General features: G+C 39.0%; 3 protein-coding genes across 5 annotated transcripts in view; 1 reads left to right on the plus strand and 2 right to left on the minus strand.

Annotated features, from left to right (window-relative positions):
- The window catches only part of znf513a (zinc finger protein 513a), a 43,798-nt gene extending 41,170 nt beyond the window's left edge, over positions 1-2,628 (plus strand). For 2 of the 3 annotated variants that reach the window (XM_061987318.1, XM_061987319.1), the window contains one exon: positions 1,321-2,628. In XM_061987318.1, coding sequence (XP_061843302.1) covers positions 1,321-2,165 — 845 coding nt within the window. In that variant the 3' untranslated portion in view covers positions 2,166-2,628. The remainder of the gene's footprint in view (positions 1-1,320) is intronic. The other variant, XM_061987317.1, reaches the window with a different exon arrangement.
- Positions 1-16,681, minus strand: part of LOC133623865 (E3 ubiquitin-protein ligase RNF19A) — a 99,486-nt gene extending 82,805 nt beyond the window's left edge. Inside the window, exons 1-2 of the mRNA XM_061987322.2 lie at positions 16,648-16,681; positions 6,314-6,420 (exon numbers count right to left, since the gene is read on the minus strand). The gene's annotated coding sequence lies outside the window, so the exon portion shown is untranslated. The remainder of the gene's footprint in view (positions 1-6,313; positions 6,421-16,647) is intronic.
- A 3,221-nt stretch (positions 16,682-19,902) lies between these two features.
- snx17 (sorting nexin 17) overlaps positions 19,903-26,249 on the minus strand; it is a 59,926-nt gene continuing 53,579 nt past the window's right edge. Inside the window, exon 15 of the mRNA XM_061987314.2 lies at positions 19,903-20,847. Within this exon, the coding sequence (XP_061843298.1) occupies positions 20,728-20,847 (120 nt within the window). The 3' untranslated portion in view covers positions 19,903-20,727. The remainder of the gene's footprint in view (positions 20,848-26,249) is intronic.

The raw sequence follows: 26,249 nt of genomic DNA on the forward strand, positions 1-26,249 counted from the left end.
GTATCGCGGGGCCCTACACAGGTGTTCTGTAGATCTCGACTATCAGAAGTCTGCATTTTCAGGTCACATGGGGAGAATCCATTGGTAACGGTTTTCCACCATTTGCGGAAGAAGGGTGGGGTTGGGGACCTTGGAACACAACCCTCAATAACAGTGGGGCTATATTTTCACCAAGTAACACCTGAGAAAACATTTGGCACTTCCTGTACACCATAGTGACCGACATTAAAACACAGTAGCGTAGTAGGCCTAAGTATTCATTAAAACAAGGCAGAGGTTTTATTTAGCAAGTATATTTCATATTTTTTGCCACCGTAACATGACACACAGTTTGAACAGTAACACTGTTTAAATATAGGAAAATAAAACATTGTACTTTAATAGAGTGTTTCTTTGGCTTACCACTAGATGGAGCCTGGGTACCACAGTTTAAGACTCACTGATCGATTGCGTACAGTAGATGTGTCCAAACTTTCCCCACTGAGGGCCGCACACGAAAAGTAAAAAAATCCAGGGGCCATTTTAATTAAATTTTACGCTTGATGTTTAAAATATGGTTTGCGGCCCACTTTAAAATATGGTGGCGGTCCACAACAAAATGACGTAGCGGGTAACTTTAAAATAAGGTTGCGGCCCAATTTAAAATAAGGTGGTGGGCCACTTTAAATGATGTGGGGGGCACTTTGAAATAAGGTAGCGGGCCACTATAAAATGATATGGCGGGCCACTTTAAAATAAGGTGGCGGGCCAAATTAAAATGAAGTGGTTGGCCACAATAAAATTTGGCAAGCTATTTTAAAATAAGATGGCGGACCACAATAAAATAAGGTGCCGGGGAGCTTTAAAATAAGGTGGTGGGCAACAATAAAATGTAGTGGGCCAAATTAAAATGATGTGGCGGGTCACTTTAAAATAAGGTAGCGGGGCACTATAAAGTAAGGTAGCAGGCCAAAATAAAATGATGTGGCGGTCCACTTTAATATAAGGTGCCATTTTAAAATTAGGTGGCGGGCCAATTTAAAATGACATAGGCGGCGGGCCACAATAAAATGACGTAGCGGGCCACAATAAAATGAGGTGGCGTGTCAATTTAAAATAAGGTGGCATGCCAATTTTAAATAACGTGGTGGGCCATTTTAAAATAAGGTGGCAGGCCATTTTAAAATAAGGTGGCGGGCCACAATAAAATTACATAGCGGGCCACTTTAAACTAATGTGGCGAGCCACATTTGGCCCCCAACCTTAGGTTTGGCCCATGTGGTACCCATTGGGTTACGTTGTGGTGGTCTCCAAGCATGCATTAACCTATTGTCTTTCCAGAAGCGGCAGCAGCTTCCGCTCACCTCAGTCTGGCAGCCCAGAACGCAGACTACCTGTCAGCCTTCGAGAGTCTAAAAGGGGCGTCGCCACAGCCCACGCCTTCCTCGGCCCCACCCCCCGGCAGCAGGTCGGGCAGAGGCGCCATGTCCCTCTTCCCCTACACGTGCCGCCTGTGCGGCGTGGTGCTTGAGGACGAGGACGGCTCGTCGGCCCAAATCTGCGCCAAGTGCACGCTGGAGATGCTGACCAAGGACTCGTCGCCCGGCAGCCCCGGCGAGCGCAGCGACAAAGTCTACACGTGCGCGGCCTGCCCCTTCCTCACGCACTACCCCAACCACCTGGCGCGCCACATGAAGACGCACAGCGGCGAGAAGCCCTACAAGTGTCCGCAGTGCGACTACGCCTCGGCGCACTTCGACAACCTGAAGCGCCACCACCGCGTGCACACGGGCGAGAAGCCATACAAGTGCCACCTGTGCGACTACGCCTGCGGCAACCTGGCCAACCTCAAGCGGCACCAGCGCGTGCACTCGGGCGCCAAGCCCTTCCGCTGCACTCTCTGCAACTACAGCTGCAACCAGAGCATGAACCTGAAGCGCCACATGCTGCGGCACACGGGAGAGAAGCCCTACAAGTGCCAGGAGTGCGGCTACACCACGGGTCACTGGGACAACTACAAGCGGCACCAGAAGAAGCACGGCCTGGCCACCGACGGTTGGGTCAAGGTGCCCATGACGGGGGGGCGCCACCAGGACGACACGGCGGCGGAGAAGGCGGCCAGGAGCGGCGTGGGGACGGCCACCCAGACGTTGCAGCACTCGTGCTACAAGCTGGAAATGGTCTAAACATTTTAGACTCTTCTGTCAAGGACAAATATTCCTCTCCAAGGGCGCATGAGGCTGTTTGCCTAAAAAAAGAATAAACTTCTCAAGTAACTTGTGTCCTTGAACGCATCATTCTGGCACTGTGGTGCCTTGAGTGAACAAACTGGAATTGTTCTCCATGAAAGGACTATTTGACGTGTTTATCATGAGTGTCTTCAATGTGTTTGTGAAATCAACTTGTTTACTAAACAAAAAAATGGCATTATTAGAAAGTAAGCAAGCATGTGTGTAACAATGTTTTATTTTTGTAACAGTATAATATAAATATACAGTATTGGATGTTGTGTCCCCTAGAAGAAAAGTCATTATTTGGGTATGCAAGGGAGATTTGTCCAGTTCTGTGTCCTCATGCAGTGTCTCATCAACGCCTTACAAGCAGGACTTTACAATAAATAAACATTATTTCTTTCAATGTCACATCAGCTTGATTTATTACAAGTGTGGTTTCCTTCAATGGCATCAATATATGCAACTGCAGAGAGTAGAAGGCATTTAAAGTAAGGCATCGAGATGCTAGTCTGATTGGCTGAGGGATGGCTATTCTATCCATTTTCTACCGTTTGTCCCTTTATTACTATATTATATCCATCCATCCTGTTTCTACCACTTGTCCCTTTTGGGGTCGCGGGGGGTGCTGGAGCCTATCTCAGCTGCATTCGGGCGGAAGGCGGGGTACACCCTGGACAAATCACCACCTCATCACAGGGCCAACACAGATAGACAACATTTACACTCACATTCACACACTAGGGCCAATTTTAGTGTTGCCAATCAACCTATCCCCAGGTGCATGTCTTTGGACGTGGGAGGAAGCCAGAGTACCCAGAGGGAACCAACACAGTCACGGGGAGAACATACAAACTCCACACAGAAAGGGGATTGAACCCAGGACTTCGTATTGTGAGGCACATGCACTAACCCCTGTGACACCGTGCTGCCTACTATATTATACACTATAGTTTAATAACTTCAAGTGGAAAAACAATCCGCTGACTTTTTTTGTACAATTACTTTTTCCTCCTCAAAATCCTATATTTAAATTACCGTCATTAAAATACTTAATACGTTCTTCCTTCCGAAAATGAACAATTCTCTGTACATCTTCCCTCCTTGTAACTCTTGAGTAATAGTTTTGTTCTAATAACATTTACACCTTTTTCTTCCTATTTTCTAAAGTCATAAGTTTCTTTTTTCTCTTGTAATTTTTTTCAAATCTGATTTATAGTAAATTTCTGTTCCAACCTTTTAGCGTTTTTTTGTGACGTTTATTTTACAATTGCAATTTCTGCAGACTTTTTTGTACACAGTAAAAAACAGTATGTTGGATTAACTCTTAAAGAGTTTATATTAACTCTGTTTCACATAACATTTGGTCCCACTCAGAGTAAAATTTACTCTATGGCCAGTGTCAACTTTTCAGAGTTAATTCTACTCAAATTAGTGTCACAATTAACAATGAAATGTGTAAAATTATTTAACACTGTTGCTTTTTCACACTGGTCAGAGTAATATAGTAACACTTTATAAAGCTATTTTTACTCCATATTTAGTTCTAAAATAACACAAAGTTGTAGTTATTTTTATTTATCTGCAGTGTTATTTTGCTACATATTTATATTATGCTCTATATGACTAAATTAGTAACGCATCAGAAATAAATACAAACATACACATTTACAGCCACAACAGCTCAGTGGAATTGTGGTTAGAGTGTCCGCCCTGAGACTGGAATGTCGTGAGTTCAAACCCCGGCTTAACAAAGACTATAAAAATGGGACCCATTTCCACTCAGCATCAGGGGGTGAACATGGGGATGGGTCAAATGGAGGACAAATTTCACCACACCCAGTGTGTGTGTGCTGATCGTTGGGACTTTAACTTGAACTTTATTAAGTTGTCATCAATACTGAAGTTTGCAGTGCTAGCTCACCAGCGAAATCAAAATGGCACCACAAACAAAGCTCTATAATCTCTCCATATGACATTTGTATGTCAAAGAGCTGTGATAATGCAGGTTGTTCTGGGGATATATCCTGAACAATTTGTGGTGTTCCACAATCAAATGTTTCAAACATACACACAGTTCTTGTGATTAAATTGGTGAAAACAATTACCGTACTATGTATGCGCTTTATGTAGCAATAAAAGAAGTCAACTCCAATGTTGGTCAGTAGAGTTGACTCAATCTCCAAATATGAGGGGAACATTTAAAACACATTCAGTCCAAAATCATTGAACTCTCCACCTAAATTCACAGCTACGTGCCTTTTCTCTCTCTCCATACTCAAAACTTTGTATTCTTAAATTGGCTTTGCCCAAAATTGACTTTGTTCTTTAACATATGTAAACAATAATTTCAGTTGGTACTGGGCCACCCCTTCCAAAATGTCATGAATCACATCCACTGAAAAGTTCTCAGCTGTGTGAAAATATATCAGGGAATTAAATGAGCATGAACTCTTCACATCAAAACTTAGGGAAAAGTTGGATTACAAGACAATTCTTGAAGTGAGCAGTGTGGGTGTCTTTGGTGCGCAACACTATTTTGGGAGGATTTCAGAAAATTCTGTTTGGAGGTCATCTTTTTCGGCTTAACTAAACCTTCAACAGGACCTTGCATTGAATGACTTTACTAGACCGAACAAGCTACAGTATGTATGTTAGCCTTAATTATCACTTATCAATTATATGACGTACCAAAGACATAATACGCTTTAAAAAGTTCATCAAGGGTCACCCACAGAACCTGTTGCGATAGAGCAGGGGTGTCAAACTCATTTTCATTGAGGGCCACATCGCGGTAATGGCTGCTTTCAGAGGGCCGCGTTTTAAAAATTAATTCACATTATGCATGCGGGTAATAACCTGTGATTAATCATGATTAATCGAAATGTATATGCATTGGATTATTATATATATTTTTATGTATAACTTGCTTTAAAATCATAAATAAAGGCGACAAGCAGATATTTAACTATTTGTTTTTATCTCACAAAATAATTTTGCAATAAGGCATATAATAATATAAATGGCATGATCAGATAATATTAAAGTTTAAAATATGCATTTTTTTCCTGTCAAAATTGAAAAAACGCAAGCAATTAGTAAAAAAAAAAAAAAAAAAGGTTTATTGAAACCCATTTTTTCCAGGCTTTAGCGGGCCACATAATATGATCTGGCGGGCCAGAACTGGCCCCCGGGCCTTGCGTTTGACACCTGTTGTGTAGTGCGTACTAAAACTGATGTTTGTTTTGTGTACTATATAGTATCTGTAGAAATATACATTTGGAGGCTGCAGTTTAAATAAATAAAGGCGACGAGCAGATATTTAACTATTTGCTTTTATCTCACAAAAATAGTTTTGCAATACAGTATATAATAATGTAATTGGCATGATAAGATAATATTAAAGTTTAAAATATGCATTTTTTTTCTGTCAAAATTGAAAAAAGGAATGCATTTAGTAAAAAAAAAATAAATAAAAAACAAGTTTATTGAAACCCATTTTTTCCAGGCTTTCGCGGGCCACATATAATGATGTGGCGGGCCTTAAGTTTGACACCTGTGCCATGGAGGGAAGTACGTACCGTATTTTTCGGAGTATAAGTCGCTCCGGAATATAAGTCGCACCGGCCGAAAATGCATAATAAACAAGGGAAAAAACATATAAATCGCACTGGAGTATAAGTTGCATTTTTTGGGGAAATGTATTTGATAAAACCCAACACCAAGAATTGACATTTGAAAGGCAATTTAAAATAAATAAAGAATAGTGAACAACAGGCTGAATAAGTGTACGTTACATGACGCATAAATAACCAACTTGAGAACGTGCCTGGTATGTTAACGTAACATATTATGGTAAGAGTCATTCAAATAACTATAAGATATAGAACATGTTATACGTTTACCAAACAATCTGTCACTCCTAATCGCTAAATCGGATGAAATCTTATACGTCAAGTCTTACGTGAATGAGCTAAATAATATTATTTGATATTTTACGGTAATGTGTTAATAATTTCACACAAGTCGCTCCTGAGTATAAGTCGCACCCCCCCGCCAAACTATGAAAAAAACTGCGACTTATAGTCAGACAAATACGGTACCTGTCAGTCACAATGAAGTAGGTGTGATTCTTGTTGCTCCCTCAGCAAGAAGATCGGGCTGCCAGGTGACAGGTGATGTTGAGATGCTACTCGACATTGGTTCTAACCTACAAGAGAACATTGATCAGTAGTATTTAGTCACCAACCTGACAATAGAGAAACTCCCATCACTGTGCATGAAATGAAGGTGATACAGTACAGTGGGTACAGAAAATAGTCAGACCTCTTTAAATTGTTCACTCTTTGTTTCATTACAGCCATTTGCTAAAATCTAAAGATGTTCATTTTATTTCTCAATGTTCACTCAGCACCCAATCCTGACAGAAACAAAACTGAAATGTAGACATTTTTGCAGATTTATTCAAAATAAAAAACTCAAAATTCACGTGTACATAAGTATTCAGACCCTTTGCTCAATACTTTGGTAGCAATTACAGCCTCAAGTCTTTTAAAATACGATACCACAAGCTTGGCACACCTATCTTTGAGCAGTTTAGCCCATTCCTCTTTGCAGCACCTCTCAAGCTCCGTCAGATTGGATGGGAAGCGTTGGTTTTCATTCAGAATGTTTATGTAAATTGCTGCATTCATCTTTCCCTCTATCCTGACTAGTCTCCCAGTTGTTGACATTGAATAACATCCCCACAGCATGATGCTGCCACCACCATGCTTCTCTGTAGGGATAGTATTGGCCTAGTGATGAGCTGTGCCTGGTTTCCTCCAAACATGACGCCTGGCATTCACGCCAAAAAATGTAATCTTTGTCTCATCAGACCAGAGAATTTGGTTCCTCATGGTCTGAGACTATTTAAGGTGCATATTGGCAAACATTTTACAACACCGGCAAATATAAATGAAACAAAACACCGGCAGACATTCTGGATGAAAACCAACACTTCCCATCCAACCTGATGGAGCTGAAGAGGTGCTGCAAAGAGGAATGGGCAAAACTGCCCAAAAATAGGTGTGCCAGGTTTGTGGCATCCTATTCAAAAAGACTTGAGTGTCTAATTGCTGCCAAAGGTGCATCAACAAAGTATTGAGCAAAGGGTCTGAATTACATCTAAGGGGTTGGCGACTAATGAGTTGGCGACTTGTCCAGGGTGTACACCGCCTTCCGCCCGATTGTAGCTGAGATAGGCTCCAGCACCCCCGCGACCCCAAAGGGAATAAGCGGTAGAAAATTGATGGATGGATGGATGGGTTCATTTGATTTTGGAGTTTTTTTATTATTGATACATTTGCCAAGATTTCAAAGATGCGTTATCCTTTAAACTTTTGTCTAAATTTACTGTAATTTTAGTCCACTAAAATGTTGAGGAATTGAGTTGACTAACTACACTAAAACTAAATCAATTTAGATGACTAAAATATGATTTACACTAAAATGCATTGTCCGACTATAACTAAAACAAAATAATAATTGCTGTCAAAATAAACACTGATATATCAGCACAAATTATAGTATATACTTTTATTATTGTGTAGTGTGGAATGTCTAAAAAGGCTTGATGAAGTGAAATTATTGTGTATGAAGAACACTAAACTTACTACATAAAAGTACATAATTTTATTTTTTATTGTAGAATGTTAGAAAATTATTGGTTAAGTGAAATTACTTACTACAAACCCCGTTTCCATATGAGTTGGGAAATTGTGTTAGATGTAAATATAAACAGAATACAATGATTTGCAAATCATTTTCAACACATATTCAGTTGAATATGCTACAAAGACAACATATTTGATGTTCAAACTGATAAACATTTTTTTTTGCAAATAATCATTAACTTTAGAATTTGATGCCAGCAACACGTGACAAAGAAGTTGGGAAAGGTGGCAATAAATACTGATAAAGTTGAGGAATGCTCATCAAACACTTATTTGGAACATCCCACAGGTGTGCAGGCTAATTGGGAACAGGTGGGTGCCATGATTGGGTATAAAAATAGCTTCCCAAAAAACGCTCAGTCTTTCACAAAAAAGGATGGGGCGAGGTACACCCCTTTGTCCACAACTGCGTGAGCAAATAGTCAAACAGTTTAAGAACAACGTTTCTCAAAGTGCAATTGCAAGAAATTTAGGGATTTCAACATCTACGGTCCATAATATCATCAAAAGGTTCAGAGAATCTGGAGAAATCACTCCACATAAGCGGCATGGCCGGAAACCAACTTTGAATGACCGTGACCTTCGATCCCTCAGACGGCACTGTATCAAAAACCGACATCAATCTCTAAATGATATCACCACATGGGCTCAGGAACACTTCAGAAAACCACTGTCACTAAATACAGTTCGTCGCTACATCTGTAAGTGCAAGTTAAAGCTCTACTATGCAAAGCGAAAGCCATTTATCAACAACATTCAGAAAAGGCGCCGGCTTTTCTGGGCCCGAGATCATCTAAAATGGACTCATGCAAAGTGAAAAAGTGTTCTGTGGTCTGACGAGTCCACATTTCAAATTGTTTTTGGAAATATTCGACATCGTGTCATCCGGACCAAAGGGGAAGCGAACCATCCAGAGTGTTATTGACGCAAAGTTCAAAAGCCAGTATCTGTGATGGTATGGGGGTGCATTAGTGAAGGCACCATTAATGCTGAAAGGTACATACAGGTTTTGGAACAACATATGCCGCCATCTAAGCGCCGTCTTTTTCATGGACGCCCCTGCTTATTTCAGCAAGACAATGCCAAGCCACATTCAGCACGTGCTACAACAGCGTGGATTCGTAAAAAAAGAGTGCGGGTACTTTCCTGGACCGCCTGCAGTCCAGACCTGTCTCCCATCGAAAATGTGTGACGCATTATGAAGCGTAAAATACGACAGCGGAGACCCCGGACTGTTGAACGACTGAAGCTCTACATAAAACAAGAATGGGAAAGAATTCCACTTTCAAAGCTTCAACAATTAGTTTCCTCAGTTCCTAATCGTTTATTGAATGTTGTTAAAAGAAAAGGTGATGTAACACAGTGGTGAACATGCCCTTTCCCAACTACTTTGCCACGTGTTGCAGCCATGAAATTCTAAGTTAATTATTATTTGCAAAAAAAAATAAAGTTTATGAGTTTGAACATCAAATATCTTGTCTGTGTAGTGCATTCAATTGAATATGGTTTGAAAAGGATTTGCAAATCATTGTATTCCGTTTATATTTACATCCAACACAATTTCCCAACTCATATGGAAACGGGGTTTGTACAATGGTTTGTAACAAAAGCACTTACCAAATGTATACTTTTGAAGCGGAGCGCTGGTTAGTTTTATTGTTTTTGGAGTACACTCAATGGCCACTACAATTCATTAAATTAATGATGCAAGTTGAATGATGCGGACACGTTTGTTACTAGATACTTTCTAAAAAGATTCTGCCTTGTGTGTGTGTGTACATGCTATGCAACAACAATTATGTGATACTTGTTTATATTGACAAATGTGCCGTTTCAGAGTGCAACATTGTTCAATGCAAGATGAAATCATCTAATACATGTTTTGTTGCTGATTTTGCACCAATATTCAGTATTAATATTGGCTCGGCACACCCCTAATCTTAATTGTAGCATTGCTTTATCTTGACGTCAAGACTGACCTTCTTTTAGGAAGCCTGACATGTTGCTCCCAGCTAAACATGACACACAGCAACATATTCTGTTTGTATATAAAAAAGGGAAAACATTAATGACCCAGAAAATAGTCAACAAATAGTTACCTGTTAATGTGACCCCAAACGGGACAAGCGGTAGAAAATGGATGGATGGATGCTTCAAAACTGGTGTTTTTATATCAAATAGAAACATTACTTGAAAGTTAATACTTTTTTAAGCGGCCGGTAAAGTACGAAGATAGGTTAACTGTGAGCAAACATGCTTTATCAATCAGTTCTGGTAACAGTGTTGGCGCTCGGAATTTTCAAAATGGGGTCCCAGGGACCCCATCAAGACATAAAAATGGGGTGCCATAGTAAATTTTTCGGGTCCCACTTTTTTGTAACCGTTTTGAAAACAAATGATAAATGTATGCATTATCCTGTTATATCTCACATTCTATATTGAGTTTGGGAAAAAGGTTGTCATAAACGTTACTTAATTCATTAAAAAAAATAATACAAAAGAAAACACATTTTTATGCATATGTAAATGTATTCAGTTATACACATTCATTCACTTTCTTCTTTCCTTCGTGGATCTAAACTTTACCGCTGCCCGTAGTTTTTTTTCTATATTTTCATTTAATAAGTTGTAGGTGTATTTATTTCAGTATAAAAGTGTAAAAAAATGTTTTGTTTCGGTCATCAGAATCAGAATCAGAAACAGAATCAGAATCATAATAGTTTTTATGAAATGATGATAATCGTGCGTCAGAGCATACATGCATATGACAATAATTTGAGGGAAATAGAAGGGAGACACATTTTATGGCAGCACAGAAATATGCTGAAATATTCTGTATCCCCTACTAACTTTTTAGTGATTAATAAAATGAGTCCAAATTCACAAGTTTTGTACAATGCCAAGTCTGTACATATAATGCGCATGATATTAGCACATAGCTTGAGGAAAAATGGGACACATTTTATGGCATAAAATACATTTTTTTTTTTTTGTTTTTTTTTTACATGGAATTGAGTCTACTCTGTAGTGTTGGTTCCCATTATATTGGGTTTTTTTATACTCTATGAGAAGATGAAATCAATCAATCAATCAATCAATGTTTATTTATACAGCCCTAAATCACAAGTGTCTCAAAAGGCTGCACAAGCCACAACGACATCCTCGTTATAAACCAAATTACAGGATGTTATTAATGTATTTGCCATAAAATAGTAGGCTGACCAACCGCTCTGCAGCATGACATGTATACAATAGAGAAGCGTGGGCATACCACTACAACACGTCATGTACAGATAATCAAAAACATTTATTCGGGTAGGAATGTCACATGTTACACCAACAACATTTTTGACAATCAAAGCATGGTCGTAATAATCCACATTTTGTATCATTGACATTGCCAATAACCATACTTGCCAACCCTCCCGATTTTCCTGGAAGACTCCCGAATTTCAGTGCCCCTCCTGAAAATCTCCCGGGGCAACCATTCTCCCGAATTTCTCCCGATTTCCACCCGGACAACAATATTGGGGGCGTGTCTTAAAGGCACTGCCTTTAGCGTCCTCTCTCACCTGAAAAGGAGACTATTATATATGTCTCCGTTATCCATAGTTTTATCTATAACCCATACAGTAGGCAGGCACGGAGCTATTTCTCAGCATGTGTTTATTCCAGCCGGCCCGTTAATACACTGACACACAACATCCGGATTCCCATCATGCATTGCTTCAAAACTACGGCAAGTAGTAATGTCCAAAAACATAACAGAGACGAAGCAGAAGAACGAAGAAGACACATGGCGACGACGAGTAAGAAGAGGTACGCTTGCAAGTTCCAAAATGATTGGAAAAAATAATTTCAGTTCATCCAGGACAGCTCGAAGGGGAAGGGTTATGCTGCCTGCACATTTTGTAGATCAAACTTTTATGTGTGTGTATATGTGTAAATAAATGAAAACTGAAATTCAAGTATTTCTTTTATATATATATATATATATATATATATATATATATATATATATATATATATATATATATATATGTATATGTATGTATATATATATATATATATATATATATATATATAACAAAATAAATATACATATATATATAGCTAGAATTCACTGAAAGTCAAGTATTTATTTTATTTATATATATATATATATATATATATATATATATATATATATATATATATATATATATAGATAGATAGATAGATAGATAGATAGATAGATAGATAGATAGTACTTTATTGATTCCTTCAGGAGAGTTCCCTCAGGAAAATTAAAATTCCAGCAGCAGTGTACAAAATTGAGATCGAATTTAAAAAGTAAAAAGTAAATAATGGGGGTATAAATGGAAACAAAATAGAAAACTATTACAATAAGAATAAAAATAAAAAGCAACAATGAGAAAAAAAATATAACAGTAAAATAAGAATATAACAAGAGAAACTAGGCAGTAGTGACCATGTTATGAAAAAGTATTGCACTGTTATTGTTTTGCATCCCCTGTTATCCCCCCCTCCCCACAGAGAGGAGTTGTACAGTCTAATGGCGTGTGGGACAATGGAGTTTTTTAGTCTATTAGTCCTGCACTTGGGATGAAGCAGTCTAGCACTGAACAGGCTCCTCTGGCTACTGATAACGGTATGCAGAGGGTGACTGGCATCATCCAGGATGCTCACTAGTTTTTTCATATATATATATAAGAAATACTTGAATTTCAGTGAATTCTAGCTATAAATATACTCCTCCCCATTAACCCTGCCCCCGGCCCCGCCCACCTCACCCCTCGTCCTGAATTCGGAGGTCTCAAGATTGGCAAGTATGCCAATAACACGGAAGTGCTGCGGCTGTCCGAACAAGGAACAGAGCTCCGCCCCCATGTGCGCTCCTGCGGCAGGGGATACAAAATATTTCAGGGATACAGAATTTCGCACGACACTGGCAAATATAAACTAAACAAAATAAAACACCGGCGGAAAGCGGTAATCGATAAAAAAAACAAAACAAGCAAACCCGAGGGTCGTAAAAAAATACAAATAAATACAAACCCCGTTTCCATATGAGTTGGGAAATTGTGTTAGATGTAAATATAAACGGAATACATCCATCCCATCCATCCATCCATTTTCTACCGCTTATTCCCTTTGGGGTCGCGGGGGGCGCTGGAGCCTATCTCAGCTACAATCGGGCGGAAGGCGGGGTACACCCTGGACAAGTCGCCACCTCATCGCAGGAAACAATGATATGCAAATCATTTTCAACCCATATTCAGTTGAATATGCTACAAAGACAACATATTTGATGTTCAAACTCAAACGTTTGTTTTTTTTGCAAATAATCATTAACTTTAGAATTTGATGCCAGCAACACGTGACAAAGAAGTTGGGAAAGGTGGCAATAAATACTGATAAAGTTGAGGAATGCTCATCAAACACTTATTTGGAACATCCCACAGGTGAACAGGCAAATTGGGAACAGGTGGGTGCCATGATTGGGTATAAAAGTAGATTCCATGAAATGCTCAGTCATTCACAACAAAGGATGGGGCGAGGGTCACCACTTTGTCAACAAATGCGTGAGCAAATTGTTGAACAGTTTAAGAAAAATCTTTCTCAACCAGCTATTGCAAGGAATTTAGGGATTTCACCATCTACGGTCTGTAATATCATCAAAGGGTTCAGAGAATCCGGAGAAATCACTGCACGTAAGCAGCTAAGCCCGTGACCTTCGATCCCTCAGGCTGTACTGCATCAACAAGCGACATCAGTGTGTAAAGGATATCACCACATGGGCTCAGGAACACTTCAGAAACCCACTGTCAGTAACTACAGTTGGTCGCTACATCTGTAAGTGCAAGTTAAAACTCTCCTATGCAAGGCGAAAACCGTTTATCAACAACACCCAGAAACGCCGTCGGCTTTGCTGGGCCTGAGCTCATCTAAGATGGACTGATACAAAGTGGAAAAGTGTTCTGTGGTCTGACGAGTCCACATTTTCAAATTGTTTTTGGAAACTGTGGACGTCGTCCACAGTTTGGTCTGGACCAAAAAGGAAAAGAACCATCCGGATTGTTATAAGCGCAAAGTTGAAAAGCCTGTAGTCCAGACCTGTCTCCCATTGAAAATGTGTGGCGCATTATGAAGCCTAAAATACCACAACGGAGACCCCCGGACTGTTGAACAACTTAAGCTGTACATCAAGCAAGAATGGGAAAGAATTCCACCTGAGAAGTTTAAAAAATGTGTCTCCTCAGTTCCCAAACGTTTACTGAGTGTTGTTAAAAGAAAAGGCCAAGTAACACAGTGGTGAACATGCCCTTTCCCAACTACTTTGGCACGTGTTGCAGCCATGAAATTCTAAGTTAATTATTATTTGCAAAAAAAAAATTAAGTTTATGAGTTTGAACATCAAATATCTTGTCTTTGTAGTGCATTCAACTGAATATGGGTTGAAAGGGATTTGCAAATCATTGCATTCCGTTTATGTTTACATCTAACACAATTTCCCAACTCATATGGAAACAGGGTTTGTAAAATCCACGTCCCAGGGACACGCGGACTTCTGGAAATGCGCGTCCTTTTTTATTTCAATGTGTAAAACAGGGGTGTCAAACTCAAATACAAAGTGGGCCAACATTTTAAACTGAACAAAGCCGCGGGCCAAGGTTGAACAAATTAACCTTTTAATAGGGACCCAAACAAGTTTTGCATTGAATATTGAACAAGCAATGCTTATATAACTTTACAGTGACATGCAAAATCGAGTTTCAAATAATAATAATAATAATTAAAAAATATCAATGGCATATCAAATACAATTTAAATAACAATTTAATGCCTCTTTTTTATTTGCAGCCTTCTCAGGTAAATATCAACATTAACTTTTTCCACAGGCTAACAAATTAGAAAATAAAATAACAATGAATAAACCAACCATTCAAGACTTTAAACTGCTCAGTTTGCAACACACTGATCTAATCTGATGTGCTCAAGCCAGATACCTGCCATCTTTTCTTGGATGCTAGTTCATTAATGTCAGGGCTCAGGCTTTGAGCTGAGGCAACTTTCATTATCGTACGAAGTTGTTCATCAGTCATTATACCTCGTAGTCCACCCGGACCACAGTCTTAGGGGCCTGCTTTAAAGGCACTGCATTTATCGTCCTCCACGAGCTGACGTCACATCTGCTTTTCATCCATTCCAACAACGTGCCGGCCCGATCACAAAATATGTGCGACTTCAGCACGCACACACATGTAAATGCAATGCATAATTGGCCAACAGCGATACAGGTTACACTGACGGTGCCCGTATAAATAACTTTAACACTGTTAGAAATATGCGCCACACTGTGAATCCACACCAAACAAGAATGACAAACACATTTTGGGAGAACATCCGCACCGTAACACAACATAAACACAACAAAACAAATACCCAAAATCCCATGCAGCCCTAACTCTTCCGGGCTGCAATATACACCCCCGCTACCACCAAACCCCGCCCCCCCATCCGTGCGTCGGTTGAGGTGGGCGGGGTTTGGTGGTAGCGGGGGTGTATATTGCAGCATTGCATTGTTGTGTTTATGTTGTGTTGCGGTGCGGATGTTCTCCCGAAATGTGTTGGTCATTCTTGTTTGGTGTGGATTCACAGTGTGGCGCATATTTCTAACAGTGTTAAAGTTATTTATACGGGCACCGTCAGTGTAACCTGTATCGCTGTTGGCCAAGTATGCATTGCATTCACATTTGTGTGCGTGCTGAAGCCGCTATTATGTGACTGGGCCAGCATTCGTTGGACTGGGTGAAAAGCGGACGTGACGATTTTTGGGAGGGGCACTGAAAATTGAGAGTCTCCTGGGAGGGTTGGCAAGTATGAGAATTAGCGGTGAATGCGGTGTTACCGCGGCATCGCCGCTGAATATAATCGGCGGGCCAGCTCTCGTGTTAATTTGATATCGCCTCAAGGGCCAAGTGAAATTACATGGCCAGAGTTTCACAACCATGGTGTAAAAAGACCCAAAAAGTGCGTTTACGCCAACAGTGGATAACACATGAATTAACTGCAAATGTGGCTCGCATTTAATCAATCAATCAATCAATGTTTATTTATATAGCCCTAAATCACAAGTGTCTCAAAGGGCTGCACAAGCCACAACGACATCCTCGGTACAAAGCCCACATAAGGGCAAGGAAAAACTCACCCCAGTGGGACGTCGATGTGAATGACTATGAGAAACCTTGGAGAGGACCGCATATGTGGGTAACCCCCCCCCTCTAGGGGAGACCGAATGCAATGGATGTCGAGTGGGTCTGACATAATATTGTGAGAGTCCAGTCCATAGTAATAAAGTAAGTTAAGTTAATAAAGTAAGTTAAGATAATATCTATCACATGGGACGGCGTGGCGCAGTGGAAGAGTGGCCGTGCGCGACCCGAGGGTCCCTGGTTCAATCCCCACCTAGTACCAACCTCGTCATGTCCGTTGTGTCCTGAGCAAGACACTTCACCCTTGCTCCTGATGGGTGCTGGTAGCGCCTTGCATGGCAGCTCCCTCCATCAGTGTGTGAATGTGTGTGTGAATGGGTAAATATGGAAGTAGTGTCAAAGCGCTTTGAGTACCTTGAAGGTAGAAAAGCGCTATACAAGTACTACCCATTTACCATTTATCATTTATGTTGGGTAATGTCTACAGTGTAATATAAACAAACTTACCAACTATTAGTCCACTCAATTCATATGGGCTCTGTGAAAAACAAGATAGTAGATATTCTGGGGTCACAATTCACTTAATGAACATTTATGCAACTTAAAACTAATACTGACCAAGTTCAAGCCCACAGTAAACACCTAGCATAAATGCTAATTATGAGAATATACTAAAAAAACTATCATTTTACTTGTTGAAATTATGCCATAAGACAGGTGGGAAATAATGGCAAAATTATCACATAGTAGCAAACACAATAAATACACAATTAGTTAGTTATATGGGTGAAATTTAACTGAATGAAAACATAAATATTGCTTTAGCACTGCTAGCATAAAACCAGGAACTAGAAAACAACACTGGACAGTACACGTTTCAACAAGTTCATAATCAACATCAATCATACTGTAAAACCCTGCTTAGTGAGAAAAAAACCCCTCATTTAACAAGAATACAAGCATTGGAATATGAACATTACTCACTTGAATTTGCCTCCACACTGGTGAACATGGTCTGGTGCTGAACAGTGTCGTCACCTCTTCAATAAGGAGAGTTGCTATTGGCTGTTGTAAATGATGACGTCGTTGCCTCATAGTAGCGATTAAAAAAAGGGAGTTTAAAAAATGCTACATTTGATTAGAACTGAAAACGAAAATTCTTCTGTTGATTTTTATTTGTTTTATTTTAATACGTTTTGTTCTGCATTTTTCATTTGAGTGAAGACCCCAAGAGGATTTCGAATTAACCAGATTGAGGATGAAAGTGCCAACTGCTGATCGACACAATGTAGAGTTGAATTCCAAACTGCTTGCATTAATGACTTTTAAGTCTACTGTTAGAGCTGCTTTACTCTACATACATTTATAAATACTTTATTTAGCTTAAAATCGATTGACTCTGAAATATTGACAAACCATTTTTACTGTGTTCTAGTTATATATTTTTCTGTCAGAATTAACCTTAAATTTCCTTGAAAAATGTCCCCCGTTACAATTGTTTTGTCTTAACATGTTTTTCTTCCTAAAATTAAAGAATGTTCTGCTCCTCTCCCCTCATACATTTTGCAAACTTTTCCCCTATTTTTCAAAATCACTTTTTGTTTCCTGTTACCTCTTTTTTAATTGTTTTTATTCCAACCTATTTACAATTGCAATTCGCTTTTCCTTCACAATATTTTAGTCGGTTGAAGGTGGGAGGACTGTCTCTTTTGTGTTTCTTTTGTGTCCAAGTGTTCTTGTCAGGGGCGCCGCTAGGGATTTTGGGCCCCATGAAAATAATCTTTACAGGGCCCCCAACACAGTGTCATTATTTTTTCTGTATTATAATTTCATCATCATTAGGGGCCTCTCTGGGCCCCCCTCCATCATGGGCCCCTAGAATCCGTCTCCTTTACCCCCCCTTTTCGGCGCCCCTGGTTCTTGTAACAATTTTGCCAATTTTTAATCTTAAACTTGAAACTTATTGTTGGCTTTTCAGTGACTTTACAACTTTTGTTTTGTCTTAAAATTAACCATTTTTGTTTCCCTGTCTTGTCATTTTTTGTTTTTACTATGTTATTTCCACCTCAAATTAGGAATATAAATGAACCTTTATTTTCTAAAATCACAACTTTGTTTTTCTCTCCTATTACCCCTTTTTCTTAAAATATTTATATAGCACTTTACGTAGTGAACCCCATGATCTAAGTTACATTTAAAGCAGAGTGAGTGGCACTTGGTTAAAGTGTGACTAGGATGAAGTGAAGTGAATTATATTTATATAGCGCTTTTCTCTCGTGACTCAAAGCGCTTTTACATAGTGAAACCCAATATCTAAGTTACATTTAAACCATTGTGGGTGGCACTGGGAGCAGGTGGGTAAAGTGTCTTGCCCAAGGACACAACGGCAGTGACTAGGATGGCGGAAGCGGGGATCGAACCTGCAACCCTCAAGGTGCTCGCACGGCCGCTCTACCAACCGAGCTCCAAATATTTCAGCTTCATTACAGTAGTGGTTCTCTTTTTCTCCAAAATTTTGGTTGATCGGTTACGAATGTGCAATTTTTTTATCTTAAAATTTTAATTTCTGCTGCCTTTTTTTGAAAAATTACAACTTTTTCTCTTAGAATGAACCCTAAAATCCTTAAAATACACTTTTCTGGTCTTAACTTTAAATATTTTCTTTCTAAGAACTCGATCTCTGCTACAATTAAATTATTCCCTTCTGAGTATTTTCCCCCCCCTCGTAACATTTGCAACCTTTCTTTCTACTTTGTCATATCAAAAATGTCTCTTTTTTTTCCTCCTGTTAATACTTTCTTTGGTAAATATTACAACAGGAGTAATTCCCTTTTTACATGTTTTAGTTGGTTGAGGGAGGATAGTTACTTAGGAATGTGTAAAAAACTATTTGCTTTTTGGGGGGGGAACATTTTATTTTAAAATTAAAACATTTCGCTGACTTTGTTTTGTGAAGTCACAACTTTTTTTCCCCTTCATAAAATGAACCTTATTTTTTGGTTCCCATTACTATATTTTTTGTCTTGTCAAATGTTTTCCTGCCCAAATGTAGAATTACTTTCCCCTGCAACTTTTTTTCTTATTTTCCAAAATGTTTTAATTGTTTTTTCTCTCATCACTTTTTCTTGAAATATTCTGACTTAACTGTAATAATTCTCTTTTCTCCAAATTTGTAGTAACACAGCAACACTTTTCTAGTAAAATCATGTCACACATTTTATTTTACAGCCTTATTCCAAAACAGCATACATACATGTTTCCCCCCTCAAAATTCTACACACAAATACCACACGATGACAAAGTGAAAATTATTTTCTTTTTAATTTGCAAATTTATTGAAAATAAAAAATGTGCCAAGCTTGTGGCTTCGTATTCAAAAAGACTTGAGGCTGTAATTGCTGTCAAAAGGGCATCAATTAAGTATTGAGCACAGGCTCTGAATACTTATGTGCATGTAATCGTTGTAGTTTTAATATATTTGCAAAATAAAATAAAAAAAACCTTCACATTGTCATAATAGACTTTTGAGGACAAAAATTAATTTATTCCATTATAGAATAAGGTTGTAACATAAAATGTGGAAAAAGTGAAGTGCTGTGAATACTTTGCAGAGGCACTCTATTAGTTTTTTTTTCCTGTGAAAAAAAAAACTTTTTTGCAAACCTGCTAAGCGACCTTGAGTCAACATGATTTGAGTAAAGCACGTTGAAAAGTCCACAAATAAGCGCTTTGCAATGATGACTTGTTCAAAAAGCAAACAGATCGTTTCACATTTTTTATTTTGTCATGGAGCTTACTGCTAAATATCAAACGATTCGCCCGAATACAAAGAAAAAAATTGCGCTTCTTTCAGTCTTTTAGCGCCTCCACGCCGACTTGGACCTTGTGAGCTTCACAACAAAACACTTTTGACACAAGATGACAAAACAAAGTCCTCAGGGGAAAAAAAAAAAAAGTGTTCATTTTGTTGCCAGCAATGCATGAACTTTATCCCCGCCCACAAGCACCTGTGATTGGCTGACTCCTCTGAGATGATTGACATGCTTACTGGAATCACGTGATCAAAAACATGATCTAGCACACATGCGCAGATGACATTTGTTCTATTGGGCTTTCACTAAGCTGTGTGATATTAGTAAATAAACGTACATTATATAAAAAGTGACATAATATGTGCAAAATGCTTTAGTAAACTATAATTTGGCCTTTATGAGAAACTAAAAGGGATTTCCTAAGCCTCCTCCTGCAGAAAGATCTTGCCATGTGAGCAAAGTGCGAGCGGCTTTAGGAGAAACCATGAACAAAGACAATAGAAGACTGGGCCACTACATTAGGCACATGTGACCACTGTGAGGTGTACCTAATGTAGTGGCCAGGGAGACTAAAAATGTCATTTTGGCACATTCATTGTTTTCCCTCTAAGAATCGTCCGTGACGACTTGTGCTCCCACTAGTGGGCGGTGGCCTTGAAAGCATCATGTGACCACGGCAGCCTTTAAAAAAGCGTGGACGCGACAATCCTGCGGGAATGAAAACACCTGCGTGGTGCGATGGAGGAGGAAGAGGAGGTTGGGGGGGGGGTCGTCGCTACAGGTCGTCATCCCCGATCCCCTCGAAGGCGTAGTTGCCATGGAAATCGGTCCCGCTGATGTCGTTGGCCGAGTTGGAGGCGCTGATCCCTCGCAGCGACACGGAGCTCAGCTTGGTCTGAACAATGGAAGTCAGCACTTTTAATAAACCAGTACAGCACAAAATGACAAAATATATTCTTTATCACTTTCTAACAAAAAATCTCTCCACTTTTTGTATCGTCTGTACCTATTTGACTCAAAAGGGACAACTATAGGGAATCCTTGTACAGAATCCCCAAAGTTTTCTAGAGATCCTTTTAATTTTGCTCCTTTTATTTGTCTTGCAGTGCATAAAGCTCTAAAAAAAGACCACAGAAAGCCTCCCTGGACCTGACTTGATTGCGCTTTATTTTTTTAAAGACATCCCATCAGTTTGTAAATCTGCTTTTGTGCTTCCTTTATTAAAAGTAGGTGATCCAGCAGTTCTTACACATTAATGCCCCGTTTACACTAAGCCGGGGTAAATCACACCTAACCTTATTCGTGTCCACACACAACAATGCCACCGTTAAAGACCCCCTACCCCTCCGTCCGCAGGCGTTACGCGACAGAGTACACATGCGCAAAAAATGCACACGTCAGTCATCTCCAGTGTTGCTTTGTGTGCAAGTTCTTAAATCTAACTTATCTGAACAATATCCAGTGTTGTTGTATTTCACAAACCGGTAACTGGAATTCAGTGTGCTGTGGGGCCCTCTTGTAGTGATTCACACCTGAGACATCATAAATTAATAAAATCTTTATTGGACCCGTGAAAGTTTTACAACAATCAATCTAGGTATCTAGATATCTGGTCAGGACACTCATTATTTTACCTTCACGTTCATTGTCCATTAGTTTTTGGTGACTTTATATACTCTGGACCTAGACGTTAAGTCCGCGACAAACATGGCGGACAATAACTGATACAGTCTGCTTTGCCAGTCCAAATGCATTCTATGTTTTCTGTAGTCTTCCCTCGACGGCCAGGTAAAGCAAAGCACACGCTACCTTTTTTTAATCACATCCATGGGAGCTCGCATTCTTGTTGATTCTCCTTCGACAAATGGACAACGTTTTTCGGTAAGTAGAATCACAGCTGACCTGGACATTCGACAGTTCTTCTGCAGTCTGAGAAGTGTTGTATCCAAAATAGCTGCATGTAGAAGGAGAAACACGGGCATGTCTGGATGACTCGCCTCCATATTTCCAGTGGTTAGCTCCGAGTTAAGAAAACGCTTTATTATAAAGCTGGCTGTGGCGCGTTCTTTCTGGCGTCACTTCCTATCCAAACTCAGTTTGTAAACGATCAATGAGTCCATACAAAGCTAAGTGCCGTAGATTCAAGAAAGACACGGTGCACTTACCCGTGTAAAAAATTATCCAAGGAGGGGGACCTTAAACGTTGGTTTAGTGTGGCTGACACAATGCTTAGGCTAAATAATTATTTGTTTAAGGAGTTATCTGGCTTAGTGTAGACATAGCCTAAGGTTAAAAAAGTTAAAGTACCACTGATAGACACACGCACACTAGGTGTGGTGAAATGACCCTCTGCATTTGACCCATCCCCTTGTTCCACCCCCTGGGAGGTGAGGGGAGCAGAGAGCAGCATTTTGGTGATTTAACCCTCAATTCCAACCCTTGATGCTGAGTGCCAAGCAGGGAGGTAATGGGTCTCATTTTTATAGTCTTTGGTATGACTCGGCCGAGGTTTGAACTCACGACCTACCGATTTTAGGGCAGACACTCCAACCACAAGGCCACTGAGCAGGTTAATATAGGCCAATATTAAATGTATGTGTCTTATCAAACATTCTGGAATCTCCTGTTTGTGATCAGTTGAAAGAGTTTCTCTATTCAAATAAAATTATATATTTTTTGTCCTATCCAGCTACTCATATTGTTGATGTCCATATTTTCTGTACAGATTTACTTTAAAAGAGAGAAGTGTGGGATATATCTCTTGTTGCCTTATGTGTATTTGACTTTATTAAATGAATTGATATTATTATTTGGTGCAGCCGGGCCGGCGCAAGAGGGGATTGAAAGAGAAAAAAAAGGAAGACAGAGGGGGAAATTGCGGGGACAAAAGAAGAGAGACACAGAGAGACAACAACAAAAACAAAACAATAACCACAACAACGAAACACCATCAGCAAATACAATTAGGGCTGCAACTAATGATTAATTTGATAATCGATTAATCTGTCGATTATTACTTCCATTAATCGATTAATAATCGGATAAAAGAGACAAACTACATTTCTATCATTTCCAGTATTTTATTGAGAAAAAAAAACACAGCATACTGGCACCATATTTATTTTGATTATTGTTTCTCAGCTGTTTGTACATGTTGCAGTTCATAAATAAAGGTTTATAAAAAAAAAATTAAAAAAAATTATAATTTAAAAAAAACATTAAAAAATTGCCTCTGCGCATGCGCATAGCATAGATCCAACGAATAGATGACTAAATTAATCGCCAACTATTTTTATAATCGATTTTAATCGATTAGTTGTTGCAGCCCTAAATACAATGTGTACAAATATGATACGAAAAGGGATAGCAAAGAAACAGTTAGTGAAGTACATTTTATTAACACAGAAATGACAATGAACATCCTTGCACTACAAATGGAGCAATACAAATATAATAGAAATAGCAATAATTACCTGTATTATCAACAATACAATGATTTCAAAAGCTACAATACATATATGTAATGATAACATGAAATACAAAAGAAAGCAGATAAATGGAGGGGAAGAAAGAGAAGCGAACGGTATTAACCTTGTAGATTGTTATAGTAACTATAGGGTAAGCTTGGTCAGTGTGCTATGTTTTACCCAGTTTCCCCTAGAGCAACAACATTAATATATGTTTGATGAAACTTAATTATTTGTATGAGTGTATGTATGCATATGTACTTGTATATGTACAGTATGTGTATATGTATGTTTGTACAGTGAATGTATACCGTATTTTTTGGATTATAAATCGCAGTTTTTTTTCATAGTTTGGCCGTGGGTGCAACATATACTCCGGAGCGATTTATGTGTTAAATTATTAACACATTACTGTAAAATATCAAATAATATTATTTATATCATTCGTGTAAGAGACGAAGCAAATGGCAGCAATCGTCACACACACGTCAGCAATCGTCACTCACACGTCAACCAATAAGAATTCGGCGGGGGAGGGGCATGGCAGAGGTGCATTGTGGGTCATGGGATGCTAACTGCTATATGCTATATGCTACTGCCATAGCTATTAAAATGGATCACATCAACATTGGCGGTAACTTATAAAAAGTGAGAAGGACTGAACAAAAATGGCACCGAAAAGGAAATCATATACTGCAGATTACAAGCTGGACGTAGTGAAATATGCAGCAGAGAACGGCAATCGAGCAGCAGAAAGAAAGGACATACCAGAGGCGACACCGGGGAGGAAGATTTCATCGGATTTAGCGATCGGGAGTGACAGATTGTTTGGTAAACGTATAGCATGTTCTATATGTTATAGTTATTTGAATGACTTTTGCCATATAAAAAGTGAGAAGGACTGAACAAAAATGGCACCGAAAAGGAAATCATATACTGCAGATTACAAGCTGGACGTAGTGAAATATGCAGCAGAGAACGGCAATCGAGCAGCAGAAAGAAAGGACATACCAGAGGCGACACCGGGGAGGAAGATTTAATCGGATTTAGCGATCGGGAGTGACAGATTGTTTGGTAAACGTATAGCATGTTCTATATGTTATAGTTATTTGAATGACTTTTGCCATGATGTGTTGCATTAACATACCAGGCACGTTCTCAGTTGGTTATTTGTGCGTCATATGGCGTACACTTATTCAGCCAGTTGTTCACTATTCTTTATTTATTTTAAATTGCCTTTCAAATGTCTATTCTTGGTGTTGGATTTTATCAAATAAATTTCCCCCAAAAATGCGACTTATACTCCAGTGCGACGTATATATGTTTTTGTCCTTCTTTATTGTGCATTTTCGGCCGTTGCGGCGTATACTCCGGAGCGACTTATAGTCCGAAAAATACGGTATGTACATAATGTGTATATGTATGTTTGTACAGTGAATTTACAGTATATGTACAGAATGTGTATGTTTGTATAGTGAATGTATATGTACAGTATGTACAGTGAATGTATATGTATGTTTGTACAGTGGATGTATATGTATGTGTATATGTATGTTCGTACAGTGAATGTGTGTGTGAATGTATGTACCATGAATGTGTATGTATGTACTGTATTTGTGTATGTATGTGGGAGCGTATGTACCTATGTATGTGGGTAAGTACCTATATGTGCACATATGTATGTATGAATGGATAAATATACGTATGTGTGTTTATGTATGTATAATTGTGTGTATGTTAAGTTCTTTCTAAAATATCAATCAGGTATTAGAACAAAACACAGCACTATCACTGTTACATGAAGATGGTAAATGACATCATTGTAGCGTTTGACAAAAACAGTACTCTTATTCGCTTTCTATTGATCTCTCCAGAGCTTTTGACACTGCACCACGCTATTTTAAAACACAGGCTGTTTCTCATTGGACTGTCAGAACATACCGTCGCTTGGTTATCAAATTATTTAGAAAAGAGGACCCAGTGTATTGAATACCAGGGCCTTTGTTCAGAATTTGTCACTGTTCATGAGGAGGTGCCTCAGGGATATGTTTTGGGGCCCTTCTTATTATCTCGAACAACATTTCTCTGATGTTAAGATGGATTTTTATGCCAACGATACAATTATTTACTGCTTTGGATCATAACTTGAACAGGCTGTTAATTCCTTGCAGAAAGCCTTTGTTGTTGTGCAGAATTTACTTACAACTGGTTCTCATTGCTGACAAGACAAAACTTATGCCGTTGTCCTATCATAAGAAGGTGCCTCAAACTCCCCCGGTAGTGTCCACTCTTGAAGGGAATGTTATAGAAGTGGTGCATGAATATAAATACCTAGGTGTTTTAATTGATGACTCCCTCACTTTTAAACCTTTTATTGATCAACTTGTGAAGAAACTAAAACTGTTTTTTCTTCCGCAGGGCTCGGATTTAACCACAGCAACTGCCCCGACCACCCTCGTCATTTGCCGTAATGCCCTAAATATTGACCAACATCAGCGAAAAGAATATGACGTGACCGCCCTTGACTTTTTACTTGTTAATGGACGAGGGATGTAACAGTAAATGATAATTTGCGATAAAATTCCTGAGGGTTAGTAACACCGTCTAACTTTTTAATTACCGAAACCCTGTCATTTATTAATGTATTTTAGGCAACAGGAAGTCAGGGGCATGCGCACTAGCGTAAACACGTAAAAAAGGTTTTTTTTTTTTACATTACTTGTGTTTTTTTCATGTCACAAAGGTATTACTTCAAAAAACATTCATGTGACACATCATTTTGTTAATGTTTTATTGTATATTGTTAATTCCTATATGACATATTTCTGCT

The sequence above is a fragment of the Nerophis lumbriciformis genome, linkage group LG26, assembly GCF_033978685.3.
Source record: "Nerophis lumbriciformis linkage group LG26, RoL_Nlum_v2.1, whole genome shotgun sequence".
In the NCBI taxonomy this organism is placed as follows: Eukaryota; Metazoa; Chordata; class Actinopteri; order Syngnathiformes; family Syngnathidae; genus Nerophis; species Nerophis lumbriciformis.